The sequence below is a fragment of the Exophiala bonariae genome (genome assembly GCF_035927105.1).
Source record: "Exophiala bonariae strain CCFEE 5792 chromosome Unknown scaffold_4, whole genome shotgun sequence".
Classification (NCBI taxonomy): domain Eukaryota; kingdom Fungi; phylum Ascomycota; class Eurotiomycetes; order Chaetothyriales; family Herpotrichiellaceae; genus Exophiala; species Exophiala bonariae.
The window spans coordinates 623,860-649,035 of NW_027042479.1; the positions used below are offsets into that span (position 1 = coordinate 623,860).

Consider the following 25,176-nt stretch of genomic DNA (forward strand, 5'->3'; position numbering starts at 1 on the left):
ATATGTCGGGATGAAGGCCAAGAAACTTCCCCAATGAACAAATGAGACAGTGCTCGCGCAATGGTTTGCGGTTAATGAATCTATATACAGTATCGACCCAGGTATACAGCTCTGCTCCAATTGACTTGACTTTGGCCTGTTGAAGAAAAATACATGGGAACCTACCTACCTAGGTGTCCAGAATGTAAATATCGTGTATGACTCGTTACTCAGCGAGGCTCAAAGCACTTGCAATGCAGCTCCTAGATTCAAACAACAGTATTGAATGAGTCATGCAGACTCTAAAGCAGGACTTGATCACTGGATCAGGCTGAGTGAGCTACGGACGGAGCCCTCTTGCAGCACAGCGTCCCTGCCAACAGATAACGTGACTCCGGGTACGGTAGATTTCAACTTGGCTCATCATGCCAGACCGTCGCTTGAGATTTCGAGATCGGAAACCACCTACCAACGAGGGAGGCCAAAAAAAGGAGAAAAGAAACCACAGAACTTTACTCGTATGGAAACCTGACGTTGAACCTCCCTGTCATTTATTTCAGCTTCGGAACTTTCATTGACATTTCCGGGAGGGGCCTAGAAATCGACCTTCGACAGATAAGAAGGATAAGCAAAGCACAAATCAGTGCGGGGTATTTATTTTATTGGAATCCAGCAACCTCGCACTTAGGTCCAGTACACTGGGAGGCCCAAAGAGGCAAGGGACGAATTTCTCACACACATACATCTACATAGAGAGAGCACCTAGGTATCTTGGCCAGTGATCACAGAGAGGAATAGCACTGTAGGTAGTGTGTTGAGCATCCAGTCAGACGCACATGACAACTCAGCCTTTGATCGTGCGTCGTGCCAGGAAGGGAGCTGAAAAGAACACACCCAACCTCAGGAGGTGAGGGGGAGAACCTGGTAGGTACATACGAGTACGTGGGCACGTCACGGATAAGAATCTGTACGAGGGACTTACGAGGTACACCCTCGGTACATGGCGAGTCGGTGAGCAGCAAGCATCGCCAAATACGAGTCTGGTCAATTTCCTGCCGGCAAGCTTGTACCTGGGAAGTCACTCACTAAACTGGTCTGGTCTGATTGGCGCTCATTGACCGCCTTACCCGTGGGGCTTGTGGCGACCTGGGCAAGCCTGAGCTCGTTTGTGGCGGCCCTGGTGGTGGATCGGCGGGCCTGGAATGCTCTGGTTCTGGGCTTCTTGCTCTTTTGCCATCGCCGTGCACCCATGGTGGATTCGGGGTTTCTTTAGCCTCGAGTTTAGGGTATTTAGCTGGGTACGTACCTACCGTACTCCTCGTATTTATCGCTGCCCAACCAACCTTCATGCTGGGACTAGAACCGTGGAATGTGTTTCCAGCTGCTAGTTACTGCTGTGTGTTCATTTGCCCGCCCATGGATTTGGGTGGTTTGATTGCTTTGCTTGTTGTTGGTGTCGTGGGTGTCTGGGTGTACTTGACGTACGAAGTATTCCCTTGAAGAGTGGTGGGAGCCTGAGCATTCTATTTAGTCAGATATTGTGGTCTACATGAGAAGGTCCCCCAGAGAGGGTTCATGGTATATGAGGACGTGCGTTGTAGAGTAAACTATGTGGGAAACCACAATAGGTGTCGACCTCAGTGGCCGGGTGTCTGCTCTAACTACACCTCGTCCTCTGTCCTGCTATATACTTGCAAAAGCACCAGTGATGAAACCCACCTCACCTGTGCTTGAACCGAACAACAACTAAAAGACACAAGCATTCCCCAGGCTGGGGGCACCTCCCTGTTACCTCAAGACAAGCAGCATTGAACCTCGTAGCTGCATCTCTCATCCGCCAGTCCCATGGCTCTCAGAAAGTCAAGTGTCCCCACTCAAGTGGCGATTCTAGCACTGCTGGACGATGAAATTCACAACAAGACACCACGTTAGGAAATCCAAGAGTCCCAAGATGGTGAAACGGGGACTGTGATTGCATCTCAGAGGCTCCGGACCATTTCAAGTGTCATCTGGTTGGACGACGATGGGGGCCACGGGGTACGGGTCTAGCCATGCAGCTTGCATGGAGCTGGGGCTTTGGGGGCGTTGCTTGTGTTGGTCGTGAGTGCAATGTTATTTGAAGGATGACTGGGAAATGGGGGAAAGGTGGAGAGCAGAAACCTGATCGTAGAGCTACTTGCAGATACTACAAGAGTTCCCGTGCGGCTAGGTAGTCCCGAGTCAGAAGAGAGGGGTTCCCAAGCCTGCAGTGCACGAGCAAGAAAGCAGGGAAAGCATCTGACAAAGGCACCGAATCGGCTTGTAGAGGCAAGAGAGACAGACGGTGGTGGTGGCGACTTCAGACAAGTGAAGGGGGGAAATAAACATGGCAAAGGCAAAGGACCGATGAGGCAACCGTGGATTTCCCGTCTCGTCTCGTCTCGAATGCAATCAGTGGATCTCGCAACTCCTGGACCCCAACTTCACAAACTCGACGTGATGTGGACCCTGGGCTACGAGCCTACGAGTCTTCATACAGGACACTAATGGCGTAGAATTGTTTCTTTGAATGCTCGATTTGAATCTACATGTACAAATCCATTCTATCATTTTCCCACGAGATTCATGTTTCGATACATACCGGGTCATTGTCACCAAAATTCAACAGCAGCAGGAAATCAGCACGTGAATGCACAGAGGTTTTGGTAGAATTTCATTCATGGACAACACTATTATGGCATGTATCTAATGCTTGGTGGATTCTGCTTGTAACAGAAAACATGTCCATTGATATCACGCGAGGCTAGAATATCGACTTTGTTACCGATCGGTTGCTTTTCGAGTAAGGAACGCCTTGTCGATCACCTTGGTATCATGCGTAGATCCTGAAGATCTAAGATCCCTCCCGATGGAATATGTGCTCATTTGTTCATCAATTATCTCACGCACTATGTTCCCTTCCCATTTAAATCGCCTGCCCAAGGGTCATGGCAGGATGATGTGCCAGGTTCGGTCTGCTCAACTCGGGACTCATTGCATAGCGTTCACTCTTGGGGCTGTGGCTGTACTTTGAACTCGACCCGCCCGGACTTTGAGCTGTTCTCGTCAAGGATGAATCTTGAGGAAAAGGGCTGGAGATGGCCATGTGCATCTTTGGCGTTTGGGTCATGTCACCATTGTTCTTGCGGGAATAATATGATGGAAGAGAATCGCGCTTGCTGCCAAGGAAAAAGGAGCGGTAATGACTTTTCCGGTTTGGAAACTTGGGAGTCGATGCTTCTACATCTGCCTTGTGGGAGGCCACTGCACCATGAGATCGAACTTGACGTGCTGTGAGATGGCTCTCCTTGTCTCGGAATATGTAGCTCTGAGATCAGTTAGTTATTATTGAGTCGGTAGGGAAGTTTAGCTCACAGCCAGGATGTTGATGGGACCCATAACCAAGACAACAATGCCTGAAGCAATCACAACACGCCAGAATGGGAGACCCAAACTCTTTTGACTCGTGGCTTCCTTGTTGAGATTGCCAAGTATGCTAATGCCGAGGAAGATCATGACGAATCCGAGCATGACGAAACCAGATCGATGACTGAAGAGTGGCCAATTGCGGGAGACATAAGTCTTGAAGAGAGGGAGCTCGGTGAGGATGAGGAAACCTGAGGGATTTCAGTCTTGCCAACCAGATTGAAACGACATTGGGAACATACCACCCATGATGATTCTGATGACATGCTCGCAAGCATCGAAGAAGAAGAATTTGGAAACGATGAAAGTCTTGACCAGCATGACTGAACTCGCCGCAATGATGGAGAGAAATGCTATTATGTTCATGGCCCGGATGATATTGAGCACGACGTATCCAGCGCCGAGCAACGATCTCCCAAAGATAGGCATGATTTCGAGATAGATATTGATTAAATGTTGTTAGGAGGTTGTAAATTTGAAGGCTTTTGTTTGAGTGGGTATCAAGTGCACAAAGAACTTTGTCAAGGAGGAGTATAGGTGTAGTTATGAGCGAGAGGCAGTGATAGTACGAACAGATGATGAATACAACAATAGAACTGCGCTAGGCTATTGAGCAGCCACGGGAAAAATGAATAGGGAAGGGAAGAGTGAAGATTTGGTCAGAATGGGAAAGCAAGGCAGTTTTGGACTCTGGACGAAGTACGGCAAAACGGACAAGGCTCTTTCACAGACCTTCTGATCGACAGGTCGACCACAAATCGATGACTCCGAGTTATTATTGTTGTAAGCGCGCGAGCATGAGATCAAAGCTGTAGTATATAGGTTGGGCACTTGAGAAAATGAACGCGACTATTGGCTGTATGTGGCAATTGTCTGAGAAAACAGACATGCAGTTTCAGATATGGAGGAACATTTTGGTTTGACCACATGGAGAAATGATCGATCTTGAGATGATTCAAAGACTGCAGAGATGATGATTTCCTCAGGCTTTCGAGAGGCGTGGTGAAGGAGTGGCTGTGGGTTGTCTCCCAGGTGAAGCCTGAGAGAACCTGAAACGCGCTTCAGGATTGAGTTGATTGCCGACCAATGAATCAGGCGCCTCATGTCATTGACAAGGTTGAAGTTGATATGGCTGTAGCCTGCCGGAGAAAAGTAATTGCGTCAATTCTTACTCTTACCAGGTCGTCACTGCCGTATTACCACCTCAGGGCTCACGCTGGTGACAACTTGAAGGAAGGTCACGGTGGTGAGTCAAACTGGAAGGAACGTGCCAGTGGTCGTGGTTGCCTTGCCCAGAAACAGATGGTTCCTCTTGCTGCTATAACATTATAGCCCCCAAAAATCTTATTCCGCCGCTGCCTCAGATTTGGTCCTTCATTCATCCCTCCATCTCACCGACTGCACTCAGCTGCACTTCTATCTTACCAGGAATCGACTGAAACACCTCGGTGGTCAACTAATCTGATTTACCACGCGCCTGCTATCCTTTTGGCAGCTTACTGAGACCAGATACCTGCAAAGATGACTCGTGGAAATCAGAGAGACAAGGCTCGGGAGAAGAATCTCAAAGATCAGGCTGGACAGGTAGGTGGCACGAACCCGACCGACCATCAGCTTCGCCCTCTCTTCGATCCAATATTACTTCTCACACGACACGCTTCTTCCACCAACACTCACACGGAAGCCCGCCCGTAATCACAAGTTCACTGGACGCTGACCAGCCCAATGCAACAGAAAAAGAAGAACACACAATCCGGCACCGAGTTCGCAAAGACTAAAGAGGACCAGGCCGCCATAATGCGTGCCAAGCAAGCAAAAGGTGGGTGATATATAGCGAACTCTTGGACTGTCTTCTGTCTGACCTTTCTTTCTCTCAGCTGCAGAAAAGGCGGCCGCAGGTGGCGGCGGCTCTGCGAAACAGAAATAACACAACCTCAGTTGGTCCAGGGGCACGAGAGAACGTATGCGCATGACTGCAACTGACCACACACCCTCCAACCTCCATGCTTCTCACTGTGGACGGACGAAATGAATTTAGCGAGGTGTTTTATGGTGCGCGACATTGACACCATTAGGCTGCACAGTTGGAGATCACACAAGTCCTTTGGAGTTCAAAACTAGATAGCCTGAAAGGAATCTGTATCGTGGACCCCTTCGTGAGCCGTTTGATATCGCAGTCTTTTCCCACTTTGATGACTTGGTATTTTAAGACCGCAGTCCCGTAGAGTGCCGGATAGTTGACATGCTGGGCCTTGAGTTGTTCGATCTTGTAAATCCACACGGTAGCACTAGCTGTATAAACCTCATATAGCCCGTCTTACCATGGGGCCTGCTGTGCTCATTCTATCTCAGCCTGATCTCATCCTTTTCAGTGTGTACTTGACGCCGCTCTATCGCGTCAGCCAAATCGTTCCTCAAATATCAGATGACTAAGCTGAGCCGACTTCATGACATTCTGGTCTCAACGTCGCCAGCAGGACATGAAACCCACGTTGCACTGAGAGATCGATTAGAAAGTCTTCAATTCATCCATAATATTCAACAATCTGTGATGTAAAGCAGACCTCTTCCTACATCGCTGCCATTGAAAATGGGATTGCTAGAGAGGTTTGCCATCCCGTCTCCTCCCTTTTCCCGACACTCAAACAAAAATCATTCTAACTCCATTATGAAGCATCAAGCCCTTCTGGCCGCTGCTTTTCACATTCGTTCTTCCACGCGCGATCAACTACTATCGCGTGGTAAAGACAGCCATCAGAACCAGGCCGCCACCAAGACCGCTACCCGAGAAGACTGGACGAGGGCTCAACGCGCTCTTTGCCTCGATATGTCTCTTTCTCTACGCCTCGCTACCATTCCGAGGGGCCCTGGAAGATCACAATATCTTCGTCGTCACCCAGTCGCATCTTATGATGTCGACAGATGTTCTCTTCGGCCGCTTGGCCCTGATGCGTGAGAATGGCATGTTGACCTCTGTTGACGAGGCTCTCAAATCGAAACTTACTTCTTCCACGTACGTCCATGCAAACTACCTTGGACTACCCTGTTCTCTCCCCCTGCCAATACCTAGCCAGTGAAGCAAATTATCCCCGTGCTGACCGAAGACCGAACCTCCAGCGTCCGTCAAATGTACCTCGCCTTCGGCCCCTCAACACTACTGAAATGTACATTCTGCCACCCGGACGATACGACATCATATCTCCTGTACCACCTCCCGACCAACGTCCTGGGCCCTCACCTCCTGCACATCCTGCTCGTGGGGATCGCAACATCTGAAGCCGTCTCCGGCATCGAAGCACACCACTGGCGGCAGCGAGCCCTCATTGGCAGCCTCGTCCTGCTCGGCATCGACGCATACCTGACCAGCTCTTACTACCCAGTCATCAACCCGAGCATGCCCGCTCCGGCCGGAACGTTCTGGCTGGCGGCTTCTCTGCGGTACGTGACGCTTTGCGCGTTCGACGCGGCCGTCGCATTCCTGATCTACGCGTCGGCGACGCGGCGCTTCCTGCTCTTCAGCGCCCCGGCGTCCGCAGACCCGGAGCTCGCGCGCCGCCGCCAGGAGGAGATGCTCACGCAGGCCAACGTTTCGCTGCAGATGGCCTCGACGAACCTGCGCGCCTACTCGGTCGCCAGGAACGCCGTGCTGCGCAACGACCTCCTCAAGGCAACCGATGACGAGTACTGGCGTGCCGTCGTCGCGTTCGAGGGAAGCGAGGGTGACGAGACCCTCTTCGAGGACGAAGAGGTCCAGGCCGCCTTGGCTGCCGCTTATGGCACCGGTAAAATCGACGTGCAGACCATGCGTAGGGAGACTGCTGCCTTTGTCGCCAATGTGACTAAGGGTCTGTGAGTTTGGGTTCGTTAGGGATGCATGGTGTTAGCTTTTTGTTCTAGAATCTAGACCGGCTTTTCTGCGGTTGTATGATAGTCTTTGGATATGCGGAATCGGGATTTGACAGCCTTCTAATCAAGTTTCAATTGACCACCAGTGACAACTTATCTCGTGGAGTGTCGAGCTCTCGTATATACAATATGGGGCACTGGACGTGATACTGGCAATTGTACCATAGCTGACTGCGTGGCTTTGGGCTCAATATTTCAGCTATTGCTACTGGCTGTGTTGTAATTTTCTCCAGAACATCTCCAAAATGTGCTGGCTGGGTTTGACAATCGTTACTCATAAATGAGCCGAAGCACTAATAAGTTCCGTCGGCTCTGGCTCATCAATCATCGGGCTCATCTTTAATCACGATAGCCTCATCATCATCTTTCTCTCTCTTGATGAACTCTCTCTCCACCACCCGCTGACCGTTCCGTCCCATAATCTCCTCCGCGAAAATCACCGTCTCCACGCCAGCAGGGACTCTTTCCTCTTCACCTTCGGGCAGAGCATCGATATCAATTTCTGCGCCGATCAAAGATCTCAAAATCACCTCGGCACCCGCTTTACTCATTATCATGTTCTTCTCCTTACATCGTTCATCGCAGATACATTCCGTACAGCCTTCGATACAGTGACAAGCAGAAACACGCTGGACAGCACGTTCCAGAAGCACGTCGATGAACTCAAAGGCTTTGGCTGCAATGCCGGAACCTGCCGCACCGCCTTTCGCATCGTAGAATGTCAAACGTGCAGGCCTCTTCCTTTGTGTTTCTTTCTTGGCAAATTCTTTGAGAGCGTTCTTGCATTCAGTCCGCACGTCACCGGGCATCGAAACCACAAATTGAGGCATCAGACTCATCATCGCATGCTCAGCCGCATGTATCCCGGCCGCGAGGTTCAAACGTTTGTCTTTGAGGATCTGCAACGCAAACTTGGGGACGTCTAGCCACAAGCCTCGTGAAAAGATGATGACGGGTGGATTGTCCACTGCCACGGCGTCCAGGATACGTCGCTTTTGATCGAGTTTGAAGAAGCCAAACACCACAGCTTGGATTTTGATTCGGCCAAAGTATGCTTTGGTCAGAGATTCTTTTGAAACACGCCGGACTTGCTCGGTCTCGATGGGGTCGACATCGGTGAAGTCTCTTTGTTGTGTTGTCCAGTCGACTTTGACTAGCTGTACTCGAGCAACCTTCCGCTCCGGAGAAAACTCTTTGACCAGGTATGTGCGACCTTGGTGGAGGAATATTCCGCCATCGTAAAGTGTGAAGAAAGCACGCGATGGTTCGACCTCCTCCAGCACGATATTCCGACCATGTGTAATGTCAACAACTGCGAAGTGACCATCTTCTGTGTCTCTGATGCTAACACATTTCGAAGGTGACGGTCGGAATCTCTCATTACAATGGTAGAATCCCAGGGGATCATACGTAAGCCGGGAACTGCAGATCTCTGGTAGCATTTTCCCCAGGAATTTGACATCCTCGTCCGGTTGAACTGGCATCTCAAATGCCGCACACTGAACATGACCTTCAACCACAAGCTCATTTCCGAGATCCACCTGGAGTTCGCAATTAGGCTTGGTGAAGATCTCATCCGGGTTCTGCATGTAATATTGATCGACTGCAAAACAATCACCGACAAGAATTGATAATGAGTCCCTGTTTCGCCTCCCAGCTCGACCACTTTGTTGTCTTAGATTAGCAATTGTGTATGGAAAGCCCATAGTCACAACAGCGTCGAGGGATCCGATGTCAACACCTAGCTCAAGGGCTGTTGTTGCAACAATTCCCATGAGTTTGCCACCGAACATTTCAGATTCGATACGTCTCCGATCTTGGGCTGAATAGCCACCACGGTATCCCATAACAAGAGCAGCACATTCTGGCCTCTCCTGTGCAACAAATTCAGCTTTTACCGCTGCCAGTAGTACTTCGCATTGCTTCCGAACTCGACAGAATGCGATGGTTCGCACACCCCTGAGGATCAATTGACAGATCAAGCGAGCAGTCTCGGCGAACGTATCACCCCGTCCAGAAGATGGATCACCAGGATCCTTGTAGGGTGTGTTCCAGCAAATGAACTCCTTTCGGCCTGATGGTGAGCCATCAAAATCTGTCAATTTCACTTTCTCAACACCAAAGACTGTCTTCATGTGCTCTTCAGGGTTGGCCACAGTGGCCGAGCAGGAGATGAACTTGACTTTGCGATTTCCTACTGCTGCACATATTCGTCTTAGCCGCCGCATGATGAAGGCTACGTGAGCTCCAAATAGTCCGTTGTATACGTGCAGTTCGTCAACGACGACATATTTGAGGTGTCTCAGGAATGTCCTCCAGCTGCTTTCTTGTGGTAAAATGGTGATATGAAGCATATCTGGGTTCGTGAAGATAATACGTCCTTCATCTCGAATAAGATTTCTCTCCTTCATTGGAGTATCACCATCAAAGGTCTCGACAATAACGTCCTGGAAGTTTGGGATATACTTCAATAATTCTTTCATACTTCGCCTTTGATCTTGCGCAAGAGCTTTGGTTGGGAAGATGTACATGCCTCGGCTCTCTGGATCCTTCTCAAGCTCGTGAAGCATTGGCACTTGATAGATTAATGACTTTCCAGAGCTCGTTGATGTTGATACAATCACATTGTTTCCTTCGTGAAGATTATTGATCGCTTCGGTCTGATGCGAATAAAATTGAGTGATTCCTCGACTGTTGTAAAGTGCATTCACCAGGTTTTGAGACAATTGAAATTTGAGTTCACCGTATATCGCTGGTTGCGGATCAAAGACTCGATGCCCATCGGGCACAATCTGATTGCTGTACCACTCCATTTCAGTAATGTCCTTGACAATTTCTGATATTGATAGACGCTCCTTGGGTATAGATTTTGGAGGCCCTGCTTGTTCTGGCCCAGGTGTGGAGGGATTACTGGAAGACGGATATGGAATATATTGCTGCTTGGAGTCGAGAATTCTCTCAACTGCGTCTGTCTGATCCTCTGCGCATTGGTTCAAAAATGCGTTTATGGCTGACACGAATTTGGCATTACGCTTTTCGATCAACTTCAACATTGACTTTTGGCTGAACACTGGCATCTTGAGTTCTTCATTTCTCAATTTTTGCGTTGCTTTAACAGGCTGGCCTGTTTTAGGATCGACCACTTGTCGTTTGAGATCGCCATCAGTGAATTCGAACAAGAGCAATTCCTTTTGGTCCTCTGATTTATTCTTAGGCGCACTTTCATCCTGTTGGAGAGATCGAAAATGATCAGCCCTGCCCCCTTTCACCCCATCTTCTTCTCCCATGAGAGTCACCAATAGATGCTCCTCGTCAACATATGCAAAGTTGATCGCTCGTGGTACTAATGCTTTAACCTGCGCCACTTCCTCGACCAGAAGCGGCTTCTTAATATGTCCTTCAACTGCAGACTTGATATTTTCCCATGTTGTCGCAAAGTGTTTCCTGGTGCAACAGAAAGTATAGACAAGGTTCAGTGCCCTATGCAGCTGCGACAGGTACTTGAAATGCTCCGGCCAAGGGATGTCGGTCTGCACCAAATTTGTGGAGGAGTTCCGTCGGAGAAGAGCAGGTTTCGTGGCTGTCTTTGGCCGCCTCGTAGCACTGCCTCCATCGTGAGTTTTGGTAGGGACTTGGGTCGTAGTTGTGGTTCTAACAGTATTGATCGTGATATCGGATTCTGAAGCAGGCCGTGGTTCCTGAGTTGGTTTGGGTTGTCGCTTGCGCTTGCGATTTACGGGTATGTTAGATACAGTGGCCGCTTGCAACTTCGCCATGAGGGAATATCTCTAGGACAAAGTGTCCACTGGCAAGGGTTTCCAGGTATGAGCGCAGCATTGAGGGCTTTGACGTGGCGTCGAGACAATTTGCACTCCAGAGACTCAAGAAAGGCAAGATCATGACGTCTTCGTGGACTCAACGCGTAAAGTGGTTTTTTGTGGCGCGCAGTCACGTGACACTCTGTTAGCGCGCCACAGAAACCTGTCAAGGAGGTACCCCGGTCCTTCAAGTTCAAGTTGCTTCCCACGCTTTTACGACTCACAGTCTCCACCTGGAAAATGGTATGCCTTAACCTGCTTCGTCAAGCGAGCGAACTGAACCTCTCTCATGGGTCCATTTCACAGTTGGGGTGGCATGTGGTGTTTGTTCCACTTACGGGCAGGTAATCCCATGTAGTCATCTACTCGTACCTCGTATTCATTTCCGGCCTCCACCAGCCCACCTATCATCCTTCCCTAGATACCTAGGCATCTAGGTAGTTTCCATCACTTTCCCCAAGCCAGTATCTGATTCTTGGAATTCATGCAAGGGTCTCGTTCTCACGACCCTTGCTAGAAAAACAGGGGCGATATGGATGTGTCTATACTTGGTGATTCGCCGTACGCGCGTCAAATCCAATGTCCAGGCATTGGAGAAGCCATAGGAGCTGGCGATTGCATTGTTGTGGAATTTGTTAGAACCTCCAGTCACGAAGGTCAATTCACGAACAAAAATCCAAATATCAACCATGTCGCTGGGACTGGATAGAGTTATTCGCAAAACGCTACTTCCAGTCGTGGACAGAGACACTGACACGATAGTCGATAAGAGGTCCACTCTCGCAAGTTTTTACGATAAAAATTTTGCTGTTGCGGATACCACAAATGTTAAGATCTCAGCTTTTGATGTTGCGAATACGCTTAAGGTATCATCAAGTCCGGGCAGTTGCAATCGTGGATGGAACTGAGGATATCGCCATTACTGTGGAGCATGTTCGAGCGAGCTTCAATTTCTGCGGCACCTCTTCCCACGCACTGGACATTGTGTTAAAAACCGAGTGTATTAAGGAAGATTTCGGTACGGCAGCTCTAAAATCCTTCACCGGCGCCATTTCGGACACCATGAAGATCTGCCACAACATGGGATCGTGGGTTAAAGAGGCAACCTCCACAGATTCAGAAGCCGCAGTTCTGGTCTTAAGGGGCTCGTGGTCGTACTCAGCCGCTCAGATAGAGGTTTGTCATGCACTTAACTCATGGGAACAAATTGTGACCCGATCCACAGAGATCTGTCCATCACGATAAACCCAGGAAGTGAGCCTGCACTTACCACATGCGTCACGAGAAGCCTTGACGACGCAATTGATGTTATTGCATAGTAAAAGTCAGATGGTCTGTACACATCGCTTCGCAGTCGGTCCATCCGGGTTCAGCTTGTAATCAGTATATTTCAGCCGATGGACGTGAGCAACTGGTCTCTTCCCAGGGCCTGGTTTCATTGCAACCTGGATTCTGTCGCCTAGAGCGCCCCCCAATGTGCGCCCGAGGATCGGTCTGATGTCTCTTACCGCATCACAACCCGCGTGGAAACCCGGTCACCATGACCTCACCCCTCAAGCCAATTGCAACTGCCCCATCGTCACATTTCTCACAGGAAGTGGCCGATTCGTCTGGTTCTCCCAGCATCATGGTTGATCCATGGGAGAAGAAACGCACCGGCGGTCTTTTCGGTCCATATATTAGTAGTTACATTATTGAAAGATCTTGGTTCGTACTTTGATTTGTCATGACTGACTGTGATTTATTGCTGGAACTGGAATTGGAACTGGAATTCAGTAATTGGAGCTGTTGTTGTTTTGCAGAGCGAAACGTAGGACGTCCACAATGTATCTCCACATCCCGAGATGCTGTGGAGATCTGCCCTTGTAACCGCGAATTTGCTTCCAGAGCTCGGCACTGACTTCGGTTCGGCAAGAACAGGTGCATCATTCAAACCTCATAAGATCGAATGCAATGTCGAACATAAAGGAAAGGGGTTGGCGCCCACAAATTGTGTTTTTTGCAATCATTGTCAATTAATTTGGTTCTGAGGGAAGCTTTGACTATGACTACCACTGCTATACGAACAAGCATTACGAATGGGTTGGATGGATCCACGATCAATGGATCTTCAGATGAAAGCCTCAATATCTTGGTTGTTGGTGCCGGTATTGCTGGTTTGGCTGCCGCGATTGGCTTGAGAAAACAAGGACACCATGTCCAGGTCAGTCAACGCGGTTGATTGAGTACAGCAACTTACTTGTCCAAATAGATCTTTGAGCAGAGTAGATTCGCTCGAGAAACAGGAGCTGCTGTTCATATCGCACCAAATGCAAACGGGCTTCTCAAAAGGCTTGGTGTCAACATGGAGGCCATTGAAGCTAACAAGATGGAGCGAGTATGGATACTTTGCTTGTGTAATCGCGTTGTCACGGCTAATCGACCTCTCTAGTTGACTGAGTACAACTCCAATGGTGAACTCCAGCGGTCAATGGACCTGACTGAATCTAATAAATTATGGCAACACGTGAGAAACATATCCCGGCTACAGTATTTCGCACTCTGACTTGAGTTAGGATTGGCGATTGACACATCGCATACGCCTTCACGAAACCCTGAAAAAGCTGGCCACCAGCGACGATGAAGTAGGTCCACCCGCGTCACTAAACCTCAGCAGCGGAGTAGTTGATTTGAACCCACATGAGGGAACGATCACTCTCAAGGACGGAACAGTCGTCAAAGGCGATTTAGTCCTCGGTGCTGACGGTGTCCATTCCATCTCTCGACGACACGTTGCTGGTGGCGAAATTGTGAAACCACTTGGTTCTGGCAAGAGCGCCTTCCGATTCTTGATTGACCGAAAAGCTGTCGAAGAAGACCTGGCCACAGAGAAGTTTGTTCGCCATTCTGGAAATCTCGTGATATGGTATGGTACGGATCGACGGGTTGTCATGTATCCCACATCGGACAACACTCTCCTCAACTTTGTGTGTATTTACCCAGAAGAAGAATCCGAGGCTGGAGACGATTGGAACAATGACACGAATAAAGAAGCTCTACTGCAAGTATTCAAAGATTTCGACTCGAGCTGTGTTGCTCTGATCAGCAAAGCCAACGCGGAATCACTCAAATCTTGGAAGCTGTTAGACATGCCATTACTGGATACATGGGTTAACGACAGACTTGTTCTGCTCGGTGATTCTGCACATCCTTTCCTACCTCATCAAGGCCAGGGCGCTGCAGTGGCCATGGAGGACGCCACTGCATTGAGCGTAGTGCTGGAGAAAGGTTTGAAACGCAGCGACGTGCCGGCTCGACTTCAACTTTACGAAACGATCAGGTATGAGAGAGCAAACAGGATGCAAGAATACTCGCGGAAATTGGGCAAAGATGTTCAAAAAGACGCAAAATTGGACAGTAAGATCCCCAATCTTGATTCATGAAGGCCAAAGCATTAACCCTTGTAGTGATCGAATACACTAACTACAACTTCGGTCACGACGAGTTCGACAATTCTACTCAAAGGCTCCGAGAGTGGAAATGGGCACAGAATCCCAAGATCTACTGGCGCATGCCCATTGCATTTGGACCAATGCCGGGTCCGCGGCAGTCGCACTACGGTGTGGCTCGAAACTCGGTTGAGTCAACGTTTAGAACTGCCTCGATAAAATTCAAGACCTCACGAACCGTTCTACAAAATTTATTCCCGCCTGGGGCCAAAGGCTACCGATTCAAATCTCCTGGCACAGTGGCATATTGCTCCTTTAGTTGCACCACCCTGGACAAGATGGAGTGGCTCGGTGGAACCGGATACAGTCATATTGGGCTCTACATCCATGGTGTTGAGTATGAAAAGCCAGATGGCCAGATCATCAGCGGAACTTATATGCCTATTCTTTTCGAATCTCTCACGGATCCAATTGTGTCTGGTCGAGAGGAACTCGGAATGCCCAAGCTTTATACCGCTATCGATATCTTTCACGGTACAGGCTCTTACCGCATCAAGACCAGCTGGCAAGGATCTCTGTGGGGAAATTTCACACTCGATGGTCTAGAGCCGGATACCGATCTGGCAGCTGCCACCGGAAAAGTCAGTGGCGAGGATGACGATGGCATACTGGTGCACAGATACTATCCCAAAGTAGGAAGAGATCTCAAGGGCCAGAGTGAGACCGAGTACCCCGTCTTCGTTCCCTTCGCGGAGGAGAAGCCACAGCCGGTCACGAAAAGGGTTTGGAAGGCCTCACGAGCAAATATCAAGATTGACCCGCTTGATTGGAATGCACTTCCGACATTACACCATATTGTCACACGACTGGGGGAGATTCCAATTTATGAGATTGTAAAGGCTAAGGTCGTTGAGGGTGAAGGTGTCCCTGATGTTGCTCCAGCGAGGAGGATATATTGAGACATGAAGTGAATAGCTTAGATGTTTGTGAATCAGAGACCTCTATTTCAATCATGGAGGCTATACATCTCAAAAAGATTCGAATTCTGGAGACGCTCGAAACGGACAGAATCTACAAGTGACACTCCCTGAGGCCCCATGGCTTCTTATTCTTATCTTCAATTCATCCTCAGGGCCACCGCATTCTGGGAAAGAACAAATCCAGTTTACGTAGCCTGAATCTCTAACTTCTGCGTCGACATTATGTGCCGCTCGAGGCTCAAATTAGATAGTCAACCTATGTCCCATGAACTACCGATCTCCCTTATTTCTGGTATTCTGAGCCGGCAGACTAATACGGCCACGGTATCTCGCTTTACTCGCCGACTTCTCTATCCTTATCCCACTGCATCAGGTTCTGGATCATCCTCCACTGCAGGGTGGATTTTCGAATTCGGCGACCGTAGAAGAAAAGCGGCACCCACATCAGAAGTACGCCTCCGCAGATTCCCGCCATGGTGCCAAACGACCGCGCGTAACCTTGGAGTTCGACCCACGGGTTGGTGTAAAATGATAACAAGAAGCCAAAGGCCGCTGTAGGAGGGCTGTCAGAATCCGACCACCTTGGCTTGGAAGGTTTCCCTTTGGCCGTGACTGGAGACTTACATTTGAAGGCTAGTTGTGTGACCACAGTCTCGCCTGCGATGGGACGATATGAATCAATGATGTAGACGATCGAAACGTTTGTTCCTTGTGCGATGGCAAAGCTTACTATCAAAACTTGTCAGGTATGGCGTGAGACAGATGTCATAGTCAAATGGAACACTCACGCAATCCGAGAGCAATTGTAGGGACAATCCAGTGCCAATGATATTCGATTCCGCAGCCATAAAGCACCAATCCAAGAGGTCCAGCGATGAGAGCGACAGTGATTGCAGGCAGACGCATCTCCGGTTCTCGAATGCCGCCGTTTCGCCTCGTAAAAACATCGGCCAGCCAGTCAGAGAACCAGCCTCCACCCAGGATACCAAGCAATGTCCCGATCAATCCGGAGACGAACGCAAGACCGGATTGCCAAGAGCTGAATCCATAGAACTGTGAGAAAGCACTTGCAAAATTGGCAGAGATAGCGACGAGGAATCCGATCGTCACTGACATGACCAGGGTTGCCCACAGCACAGGCGGTAGGAGTAGCAGAACCACAGGCCGATAACCGATACGCCATAGGCTCTCTTGCGTGAAAGTCCCGGCGACCAGACGGAGACTACGGATGTAGCTCTCCTTCTCAGCGTGTGAGGTAGTAGGCTGGTGGTTCGTTGTCTTGTGCTCTGCTTCCTCGACTTGCGACTCATTGCGCTTGTTGATATCTTGTTGCAAATTGGTGACTTTCGTTTCGATAGCTGTCGCGTTCTCAGCTTCCGTGCTTCTGTTGAACGAGGTTTCCGGGAGTGTCAATATGACCAGGATAGTAAGAGCACCAATGAGGGCAGTGGCGATATAGTAGATGTACCGCCAGGAATGGGTGATGGTGACGAGTCCAGCTACAATTATACCGCCCGAAACACCGGCCGACAACGCGACAGTGTACATCCTGAGAGTCGTTAACACCCTACAGCTAATCCAAAGTCAATCCACCCTGCAGGACTTACGCCATGAAGAGCCCTCGCTCATGTAGAAAGAAAATGTCAGAGATGGTGAGTGGGGCAACACACTCTCCTGCCCCGGCGAAGAATCCCATAAGAATTCTCGATGCAAGCTCACTTGCATAGCTCTTTGAAACTCCAGCCCAGATAGCGGTGGCCGTGTATGCGGCAAAAGAAATGATATACACTGGCCGCCTGCCATATTTGATGATCAATGGCATCCAGATCAAGTTACCAGTGCCCTGCAGCAGGGCAGTGGTGGTGAAGAGGTATGAGATTTTCGCAATGGCTGCGGGGAATCCGGGCATGGGAGGAGCAACCCCGGTGAAGTCAATGGTGATATCGACGATGGCGACGGTTGGGCCCGCGGCGAGGAAGTTGCAGAAGAACATGGCGAGGCATACTAGTAGTGCAAGATATATTCTGTACGCCTTGGACCTTTTGACGTGTTAATCGGTGCATGGAAGCTGCTACAGCATGATAAGGAAGTTGCATACCAGGTGAGGGGATCCTTTGGATCCTGAGAGGGCGTTGGGATCAATATTATCTCGTTTGTCTCGATATGCCGGAGGCGTAGATGTCCCAAGTTCCCCCCTCGCTGAATCTCATCGGGATCTCTTTCAGTAGTGTAATTGACCATGGTGGCTTATGGGCTTGAACTGTGTTAAGGAAAACTTAGGTGGTATGAGTATGCCAACTAGCCTACAGTCCGTATTCGCGGGCAAAGTGAAGAGCTTGGAGCCTTGACGACGCCATTGAAGTGATACATCAAGCCACTTATAGTCAGGAGGCGTTCTATTAAAAATTCTGTCGGAAAGTGCACTTCTGTTATGCCGGCGCGAGTCGTCGGCTTCCCCATGGGGCCGGCGGTGGCGAGAAGAAAGTTTTGCTCTGGGGAGGAAGTGCTGGAAACGCCGGGATGTGGGCATGTGGAGGGAAGAAGTCCTCCATTCAGAAACATACGAGGTGGCGCGCCTGCTAACCGTTCAAACTTTTTGTCCAAATACTAACCACTGCCGATTCGAGATCACGAAAGGCACTGCTTCTTCTATCAGATTCTGCCGAGTGTTCTAAGCCATCGGGACAGGTAATTAACATCTCAGGTGCTGCTGATCGGAATTTGTCACAACATCTTACTATCTCTATGGAACCATGGGTTCTTTAGATATTGCCGCAAATATGCCCATCATATGGAGACATTCCGTAGACGAAGAACGGTACGAAAAAGCACGCGTTGGACGTGTGTTCAATCGTCGACGACCAAAGAGATACCCCGTGGCTGTGGTTGAGGCGGAAAGTGAAGAGCACATCGTCCAGGCAGTGAAGTTAGCGATTGGGCAGCAGCTGAGAATCTCAGTGCGGTCCGGGGGTCATTCTTGGGCGGCCTGGAGCGTCCGCGATAATGCCGTTCTTTTGGATTTGGGCAAATGGGAGCATATCTCTCTTGATAAGGATGCTGGCACTGTGACTGTCTCGCCGAGCACGACTGGGCATGTATTGAACAACTACCTGGGTCAACATGGCTTCCTATTCCCTGGAGGCCACTGTCCTGACGTGGGTCTCGGGGGATTTCTGTTGCAGGGTGGTATGGGCTGGAATTGCAAGGTGAGTGGCTATCGATGTGATCACAACTATAGGAAGCGAGCACTGATAGAGAAATACTAGAATTGGGGTTGGGCTTGTGAGAATATTGTGGCGTTGGACGTCGTGACAGCGGATGGCGAACTCGTCCGTGTAGACGAGGAACAAAACTCCGATCTCTTCTTCGCTGCGAGAGGTGCAGGGCCTGGTGAGTGATGGTCTCCTTTTGTGGTCAGCAGCAGGAATACTGGGAGCTAACGGTGAAAAAAAGGATTCCCTGCCATTGTGACTAAGTTCCACCTTAAAGTGCGGAAGTCATACACGAGCATGCTAGCTTCCACTTTTGTATATCCCATCTCGAAATATTCGGAGGTGCTGGATTGGGTGGTGAAAATCAGCCCTGGTTTCGACGATGCGGTCGAGATTGTTGCCTGCGCAAACACACCGGCAGAGGTTGGCGAGATTTGCATCACTGCCCACTTCGTTACCTTCAAGAACACGAGAGAAGAAGCGGTCAAGTCTCTCGAACTGGCTAACACGACGAGACCTGAAGGGTTCTTAGTTGAGATCGTAAATGAGCCAACGAGTCTGGCAGAAGAGTACAAGGCTCAAGCACTGGCGAACCCAACTGGTCATCGCTACTGCGCCGAGAACGGATACATTAAAAATGACAGCAACGTCGCGGCAGTCCTCGAGCCCTCTTTCACCACGTTACCTCATCCTAAAGCGTTCGCCATCTGGTTTGCCATGAATCCGTGCAGCAGGCGTGAGCTCCCTGATATGGCGTTGAGTATGCAATCCGATCACTACTTTGCAGTTTACACAGTCTGGGAAGACGAGAATGACGACGAGCGGTGTCAGAAATGGACCCGAGGTGTAATGAAGGACTTGGCCCCTCACTGTGAGGGCGCCTATCTGGGGGATTCAGACTTCCAGATCAGGCAGACCAAATTCTGGACGGATGATAAAGCAAACCGCCTAATGGAGATCAGGAGGCGGCGTGACCCTACTTCCAGGATCTGTGGATACTTGATCCCTGGCGACGCCTCTGGTGCTGAAGGACTAGAAAATATTGACAAATTGCATTTGGATTGATTGAAGAGTATTTCAATACGTCTGCTCAAATCAGTAAAACATTGTTCAGCTGCTTAAAAGTGATATCCTTTCCTTCTTGGATCGTCTTAGTAGATTGCCGTGGGATGCCGCGTCAGAACGTCCACGTTTTGAGGTTCAGTACGTAACTCCTTGCTGAATCCAATCTTCTTATTCGTGGTTGTCATCCGTCTCAAAGAAAATGGGAGAACCTTTTCTTTGAGGCGCAGTGACACTCCAGGTAGCCTGAGGGCGCCACATTTTCTGCCTCACATTGGCCTCGGGTGGTGTTTGTGGGGAATTCTTGCCCTCCACTTACCGGGAAGACCATTATCGAGTGTGGAGGAGGCGTCAAACTTGCAGGAAGTAGAGAATTATATTGGACGGGACACAGTATCCGCAGAACGGAGTGTTGTACACGTACTGAGAATCTAGCTTGAAAATCTTTCATCGGAGCAAGGAGACAGCAATTTTCACGATGACTGATTTTTCTTCGATTCACGACTCGGTGCTGATTGCCGCGCGAGATGCCGTTCTGCAAAAGCAGGCAGGCAATACCCTGGATGGGAAAGTGGCTATCGTATCAGGATCAAGTTCGGGAATAGGTAAATCGATTGCTGTCGAATTAGCATCTCGAGGCGCATCGGTGGTCATCAATTACCCTCTGCCAAACCTGGAGGGCGAAGCAAATGCTGTGTTGGAAATTCTCCCAACACCGTCAAGAGCCGTCTGTGCGGACATGGGTTCAAAACAGGGCCCTGCTCGAGTGGTGGAAGCGGCCGTCGAAGCGTTTGGCAAGATCGACATCATAGTCAACAATGCAGCCATCGCTGTCAACAAACCGTTTGAGGAGCAAACGCTGGATGAATGGGACCTACTGGTCAACATCAACGGGCGAGGAGTCTTCCTGCTTACCCAGGCCGCACTACCGCACCTCACACAACCTGGAGGCAGGATCGTCAACGTCTGCAGTGCATCGTCGCGAGCACCTCCACCCATGCAGACCATCTACGCGGGGACGAAAGGCATGGTGGACAGCTTTACTCGTTGCTGGGCCAAGGAGCTCTCGCGGAAATATGGATGTACGGTGAATGCTGTCAGCCCAGGACCAACACGGACCGAAGGGTTTGCGGCAGCTGGACCAGAAGTCATGAAGATCTTGCAGCCGATAATCGACAGTATTCCAGTTGCTCCTCGAATGGCAGAAGCTTCAGAGATTGCATACGCGGTTGCATTTCTGTGCGAAGAGCGGGCGAGATGGATCAACGGAGTGCATCTCCATGCGAACGGTGGCCTCTTTGTGGACTAAGCCCATTCCTCACAAATATATACAATCTATGTTAACCTCGCTTATGATCTATCGAAGACATTTGAGATTATGTAACAGCAGGTTTGATGTGCCTGGATCTGTCTCTCCTTCAGGCAAATATCTATTCGTGTGAAGGCTTAACTCCGGGTATTCCACCATAATCTTCTCCCAGAGGCTGTGAGCTACTAGTGACAGGCAGTGATTCTTGCAGCACATATAACATTCTAGCCCACTGAGTACTGCTTGCGTTTTGCCACGCATGCATCGTGCCTCGTTGGATAGATACGTCTCCCCGTTTCATCAGCCGTCTCTCTCCAGAATCCAACACCAGCTCCACTTCGCCTTCTATCACGACACCGTAATCGAGACTTATGGTTCTGTGCATGGGCGAGAGAGCCCCTGGCATCATGTCCACGATCCGAAGCACTGAACCGCCAGGGATCATGACTCCCGGCTTGTTCACAAGGTCTTGCGTATAAACTTTGAGGTCCTTTTCCTCGTTCATGTCCACAGGGGTACTCCGAGTCGTATATCCGAGGCAGAAACGAGCCCCATCTGGAAGCTCTTGAAATTCCAAGCTCTCCTCAATTTTCTCACTGAAAATGGCTTCGCCGTGCTTGTTGTGGTCCGTGATGAACCTGTTGAGGGTTGGCAAGTTGTTGTCAAGAAGTGTCGTTGAAGCACCCATACTGGCTTAGATATGCTTGTTTTGGTGAAGGAATGACTTGCAGTAAATTCAAACTAATCTTAAACTCAGTTAACAATTCATGTGCAACGCCTGGTCTTTAAGATGGGCTCCCTAGTTTCATTATTAATCGAGTGCTTAGAAATAGTCGCGATCTGACCCCCGAAGTGGGACTTCGGCTCCACGTTGTGGTTTTCAGCATGCTACCATTCCACCAGCGGAAGTCTTATTTCTTCTTATAAACCATCTGTCCTGTTAGCGCAATCCGACCGCCAAAGCTCATACTCCTGAAGATCTTCACAGTGTACGTCCAAAATCTCTTGAGTGAAGTACATCACAATGTCGAACCAAATACGAGACATCAGCACGACCGATGCGAAACCACACCGTTACATTTTCGAGCAACGTGTTGGCAATCCAGCTCAAAAAGTCTTCTGAGGTCGTCAGGTGCAAATTCTATCGCCCAAAGTCAAAATCTGGCAGCTTTTCCGATCTTGTTACGTGCAGGCCCTAGGGAAGGACATCTTCCATTCACACTCATTCTCGGAAGCCAATGAAGAACATCGATCGCAACACCAACATGAGAAGTCCCCGATTCGTTGCACTGGTGATCCTATAAACTATGTTGTGGTCCCCGTCAATGAGCGGAGCCTTGGTCAGTCCCCTGAGCTTCTAGAAACTATGTCGAGGTCTACAAGTGAAACCTTCTTTGGCTCTATCGGGTCGACGTCAGAACAACCCTGTTCTAGCGGTAAGGCGGGACTCAGACACGATCGCGGGCGATTCACCCGAGAAAGGGCTAAAACCAAATTGCGACCGATACCATATTATACATCTAAGAAGTAATCTTAATGATGATAAAAGTCCTCGGGACCGGATTAGCCAGCGCAAGTTGAAAATGACAGACATTGTGTGGCTATGTAGCTTGGGAAAGAGCGAGCCAGTCGGATGAGTCCCAGAGGTCTTGCCACCGTGATAGTTAGCACCTTGATATGTAGGATCCTCGGTTACCTGACGGTAGATACCTTCCAGTCCTACAACCCTGAATATACCAGATGGCAATAGGAAAAGATCTAGCTGACATATTTCCTGCAACCTGTAAACTTTTCGGGCTCAAAGGCACAGCCGCACAGGTCCTGCACATGCTCTTGCAATTCTCGGGAGAATTCAAGTTGATTTCGTTGTCTTGGAACCTAGTCTGCTGCCCCTTGATTTCAGATTATATGTCGTGGCGGACAGAAGCCCGTCACAGTCATGATCTCATGGGTGAATTAAAGCAAAACGACACAAGCATTATCATGACAGTAGAAGGTGGAGAGTGGAGCCGACGCACATTGGTTTCGCGGACAGGAGTCCTCCGCCTGCGACAAGCCCTGGACTAGATGCAGCGTCTATAAAACGTTGAGGCTCGATGGAACAGATGCTGCGTACTAATAGAGATCGAACCCAATAGCCAGTAAAGTACTAGTACTGAGAGATCTTCCGACTTCCAGAATGCCAACCACATACTTGAAGAAGCCCTCCACGAATTGTGCAGCCAATGGAGTCAAATCAAACGATGGAGTGGCATCAATTGTCAAGGGAGTTCTAGACGACGTCAGAGCCAACGGTGATGAAGCTGTTCGCAGATACTCAGAAAAATTCGACAAATGGAGCCCGCTGTCGTTCAAATTGTCAAAGGACGACATTGAGAAAGTACTCCAACAGGTACCAGAGCAAATCATCAAAGATATCAAGGAGGTTCAAAACAACGTCAGGATATTCGCCGAAGCCCAGCGAAAGTCCATATCCGAATTTGAGCTCGAAATCAAGCCGGGAGTCTTCCTAGGCCAGAAGAACAATCCCATAGAGACAGTCGGAGCATATATCCCGGGCGGACGATATCCATTACTGGCATCTGCACATATGACTATCCTAACCGCAAAGGTGGCAGGAGTCAAACATGTTATTGGTTGCACTCCTCCGATCAATGGGCAACTTCCTACGTCGACAATTGCAGCAATGCACTTCGCAGGGGCTGATGAGATTTTCGTTCTTGGGGGTGTTCAAGCTGTCGCCGCCATGGCAATCGGCACGGAGACTGTTCGGAAGGTCGACTTTATTGCCGGACCGGGCAACGCCTTTGTTGCGGAGGCTAAGCGGTCACTCTTCGGTGAGGTTGGAATCGATTTATTCGCCGGGCCTACTGAAGTTCTCATCGTCGCTGACGAGCACGCGGACCCTTTCACTGTCGCGACAGATTTATTGTCACAAGCCGAGCACGGTCCGGATACACCGGCGATCTTGATCACTAACTCCCACACCCTAGCTCAGAAAGCGATCGAGGCTATAGACGAAATCCTGGTTCATCTTCCCACTGCACCACTTGCTGGGGTGTCATGGAGGGATTATGGAGAAGTAATCGTCGTCGATGGTCTGGACGAAGCATTTGCCCTCGCAGACGTGTACGCTTCCGAGCATGTACAGATACTCACTCAAAACCCTCGAGAGGCTTTACAGAAGATGAAGCATTATGGCGCCCTCTTTTTGGGCGAGGGGACTTGTGTATCGTATGGAGACAAGGTATGCCAGATCGCAAACTCTGCATTATGTCTCTTAAAAAAACAGAGAAACTAATCCCGCAACAGTGTATCGGAACGAATCATGTGCTGCCAACCCGGAAGGCCGCCCGTTATACAGGTGGCTTGTGGGTAGGCAAGTTCCTGCGTACAGTTACCTACCAGGAATCAAGAAGCAGGGAAGCAAGCGGCGAGCTCGGTCGATTATGTGGGAGAGCTGCAAGAGCCGAACATTTCGAAGGTCATGCTCGATCAGGTGATCTTAGATCATACAAATTCTTGGGCGACCATCACGATTGGATAACGGGGAAAACAGCACCTGCGAACGTGCGGCCTCTTGGACTAGCCTAGGCAGAAGTAAATCGCGTAATACCTTCATCTTTGGCGATAAAATATACAATGTGGTGGTGGCGAAGCTTATGAAGACGCCCCCTTCTTCACCCCCTTCCTCTGAGTGAATCAGTAATTACTCTCCCTAATGAGTTCACGAGAGTCGCACAAACTAACAAGCTGGAAGTGGGCAATTCGGCAAGCCACATTTTTGCCAACAGAGATTTGGTCAATGTTATTCTGAATTTATTGAGAATTGACTAGCGGAGTAAAAGCCGGTCATTACTATCGCGATCTGTCGATCACCCACCACCACTAAGAGCGTGGTTCTATCCTAATGACCAACCTGCATCGATCACCGCATTTTGCCCCGTATATGATTTTCTGGTCGCGAACTGGACAATTTATTGAACAACATCCTGCAATAAAAAGAATTCAGCATTAGTGTGGGCATATTTTGTGCAT

The 25,176-nt window shown here is 49.5% G+C and overlaps 9 protein-coding genes across 9 annotated transcripts; 5 read left to right on the forward strand and 4 right to left on the reverse strand.

Annotated features, from left to right (window-relative positions):
• Nucleotides 1–2,923: 2,923 nt before the first annotated feature.
• LTR84_009798 (uncharacterized protein) lies at nt 2,924–3,852 on the reverse strand (the record flags this gene model as incomplete). The annotated part of the gene is made up of 3 exons (XM_064853337.1): nt 2,924–3,325; nt 3,373–3,614; nt 3,666–3,852. 3 exons carry the CDS (start codon nt 3,850–3,852, stop codon nt 2,924–2,926), a joined length of 831 nt encoding a protein of 276 aa, XP_064709736.1.
• Nucleotides 3,853–6,013: 2,161 nt separating this feature from the next.
• LTR84_009799 (uncharacterized protein) lies at nt 6,014–7,276 on the forward strand (the record flags this gene model as incomplete). The annotated part of the gene is made up of 3 exons (XM_064853338.1): nt 6,014–6,030; nt 6,098–6,436; nt 6,541–7,276. The coding sequence occupies 3 exons, from the start codon at nt 6,014–6,016 to the stop codon at nt 7,274–7,276; spliced, it is 1,092 nt and encodes a 363-aa protein (XP_064709737.1).
• A 373-nt stretch (nt 7,277–7,649) lies between these two features.
• On the reverse strand, nt 7,650–11,105 carry LTR84_009800 (uncharacterized protein; the record flags this gene model as incomplete). The annotated part of the gene is made up of 1 exon (XM_064853339.1): nt 7,650–11,105. One exon carries the CDS (start codon nt 11,103–11,105, stop codon nt 7,650–7,652), a length of 3,456 nt encoding a protein of 1,151 aa, XP_064709738.1.
• Nucleotides 11,106–13,191: 2,086 nt separating this feature from the next.
• On the forward strand, nt 13,192–15,534 carry LTR84_009801 (uncharacterized protein; the record flags this gene model as incomplete). The annotated part of the gene is made up of 5 exons (XM_064853340.1): nt 13,192–13,350; nt 13,399–13,524; nt 13,579–13,653; nt 13,703–14,543; nt 14,594–15,534. The coding sequence occupies 5 exons, from the start codon at nt 13,192–13,194 to the stop codon at nt 15,532–15,534; spliced, it is 2,142 nt and encodes a 713-aa protein (XP_064709739.1).
• A 355-nt stretch (nt 15,535–15,889) lies between these two features.
• Nucleotides 15,890–17,796, reverse strand: LTR84_009802 (uncharacterized protein; the record flags this gene model as incomplete). The annotated part of the gene is made up of 5 exons (XM_064853341.1): nt 15,890–16,107; nt 16,180–16,284; nt 16,344–17,104; nt 17,163–17,594; nt 17,654–17,796. The coding sequence occupies 5 exons, from the start codon at nt 17,794–17,796 to the stop codon at nt 15,890–15,892; spliced, it is 1,659 nt and encodes a 552-aa protein (XP_064709740.1).
• Nucleotides 17,797–18,308: 512 nt separating this feature from the next.
• Nucleotides 18,309–19,832, forward strand: LTR84_009803 (uncharacterized protein; the record flags this gene model as incomplete). The annotated part of the gene is made up of 3 exons (XM_064853342.1): nt 18,309–18,761; nt 18,822–18,945; nt 19,009–19,832. The coding sequence occupies 3 exons, from the start codon at nt 18,309–18,311 to the stop codon at nt 19,830–19,832; spliced, it is 1,401 nt and encodes a 466-aa protein (XP_064709741.1).
• Nucleotides 19,833–20,307: 475 nt separating this feature from the next.
• Nucleotides 20,308–21,138, forward strand: LTR84_009804 (uncharacterized protein; the record flags this gene model as incomplete). The annotated part of the gene is made up of 1 exon (XM_064853343.1): nt 20,308–21,138. The coding sequence occupies one exon, from the start codon at nt 20,308–20,310 to the stop codon at nt 21,136–21,138; it is 831 nt and encodes a 276-aa protein (XP_064709742.1).
• Nucleotides 21,139–21,259: 121 nt separating this feature from the next.
• On the reverse strand, nt 21,260–21,826 carry LTR84_009805 (uncharacterized protein; the record flags this gene model as incomplete). Its single annotated transcript, XM_064853344.1, has 1 exon — nt 21,260–21,826. One exon carries the CDS (start codon nt 21,824–21,826, stop codon nt 21,260–21,262), a length of 567 nt encoding a protein of 188 aa, XP_064709743.1.
• A 1,491-nt stretch (nt 21,827–23,317) lies between these two features.
• LTR84_009806 (uncharacterized protein) lies at nt 23,318–24,732 on the forward strand (the record flags this gene model as incomplete). Its single annotated transcript, XM_064853345.1, has 2 exons — nt 23,318–24,385; nt 24,451–24,732. 2 exons carry the CDS (start codon nt 23,318–23,320, stop codon nt 24,730–24,732), a joined length of 1,350 nt encoding a protein of 449 aa, XP_064709744.1.
• Between the last annotated feature and the right edge of the window lie 444 nt (nt 24,733–25,176).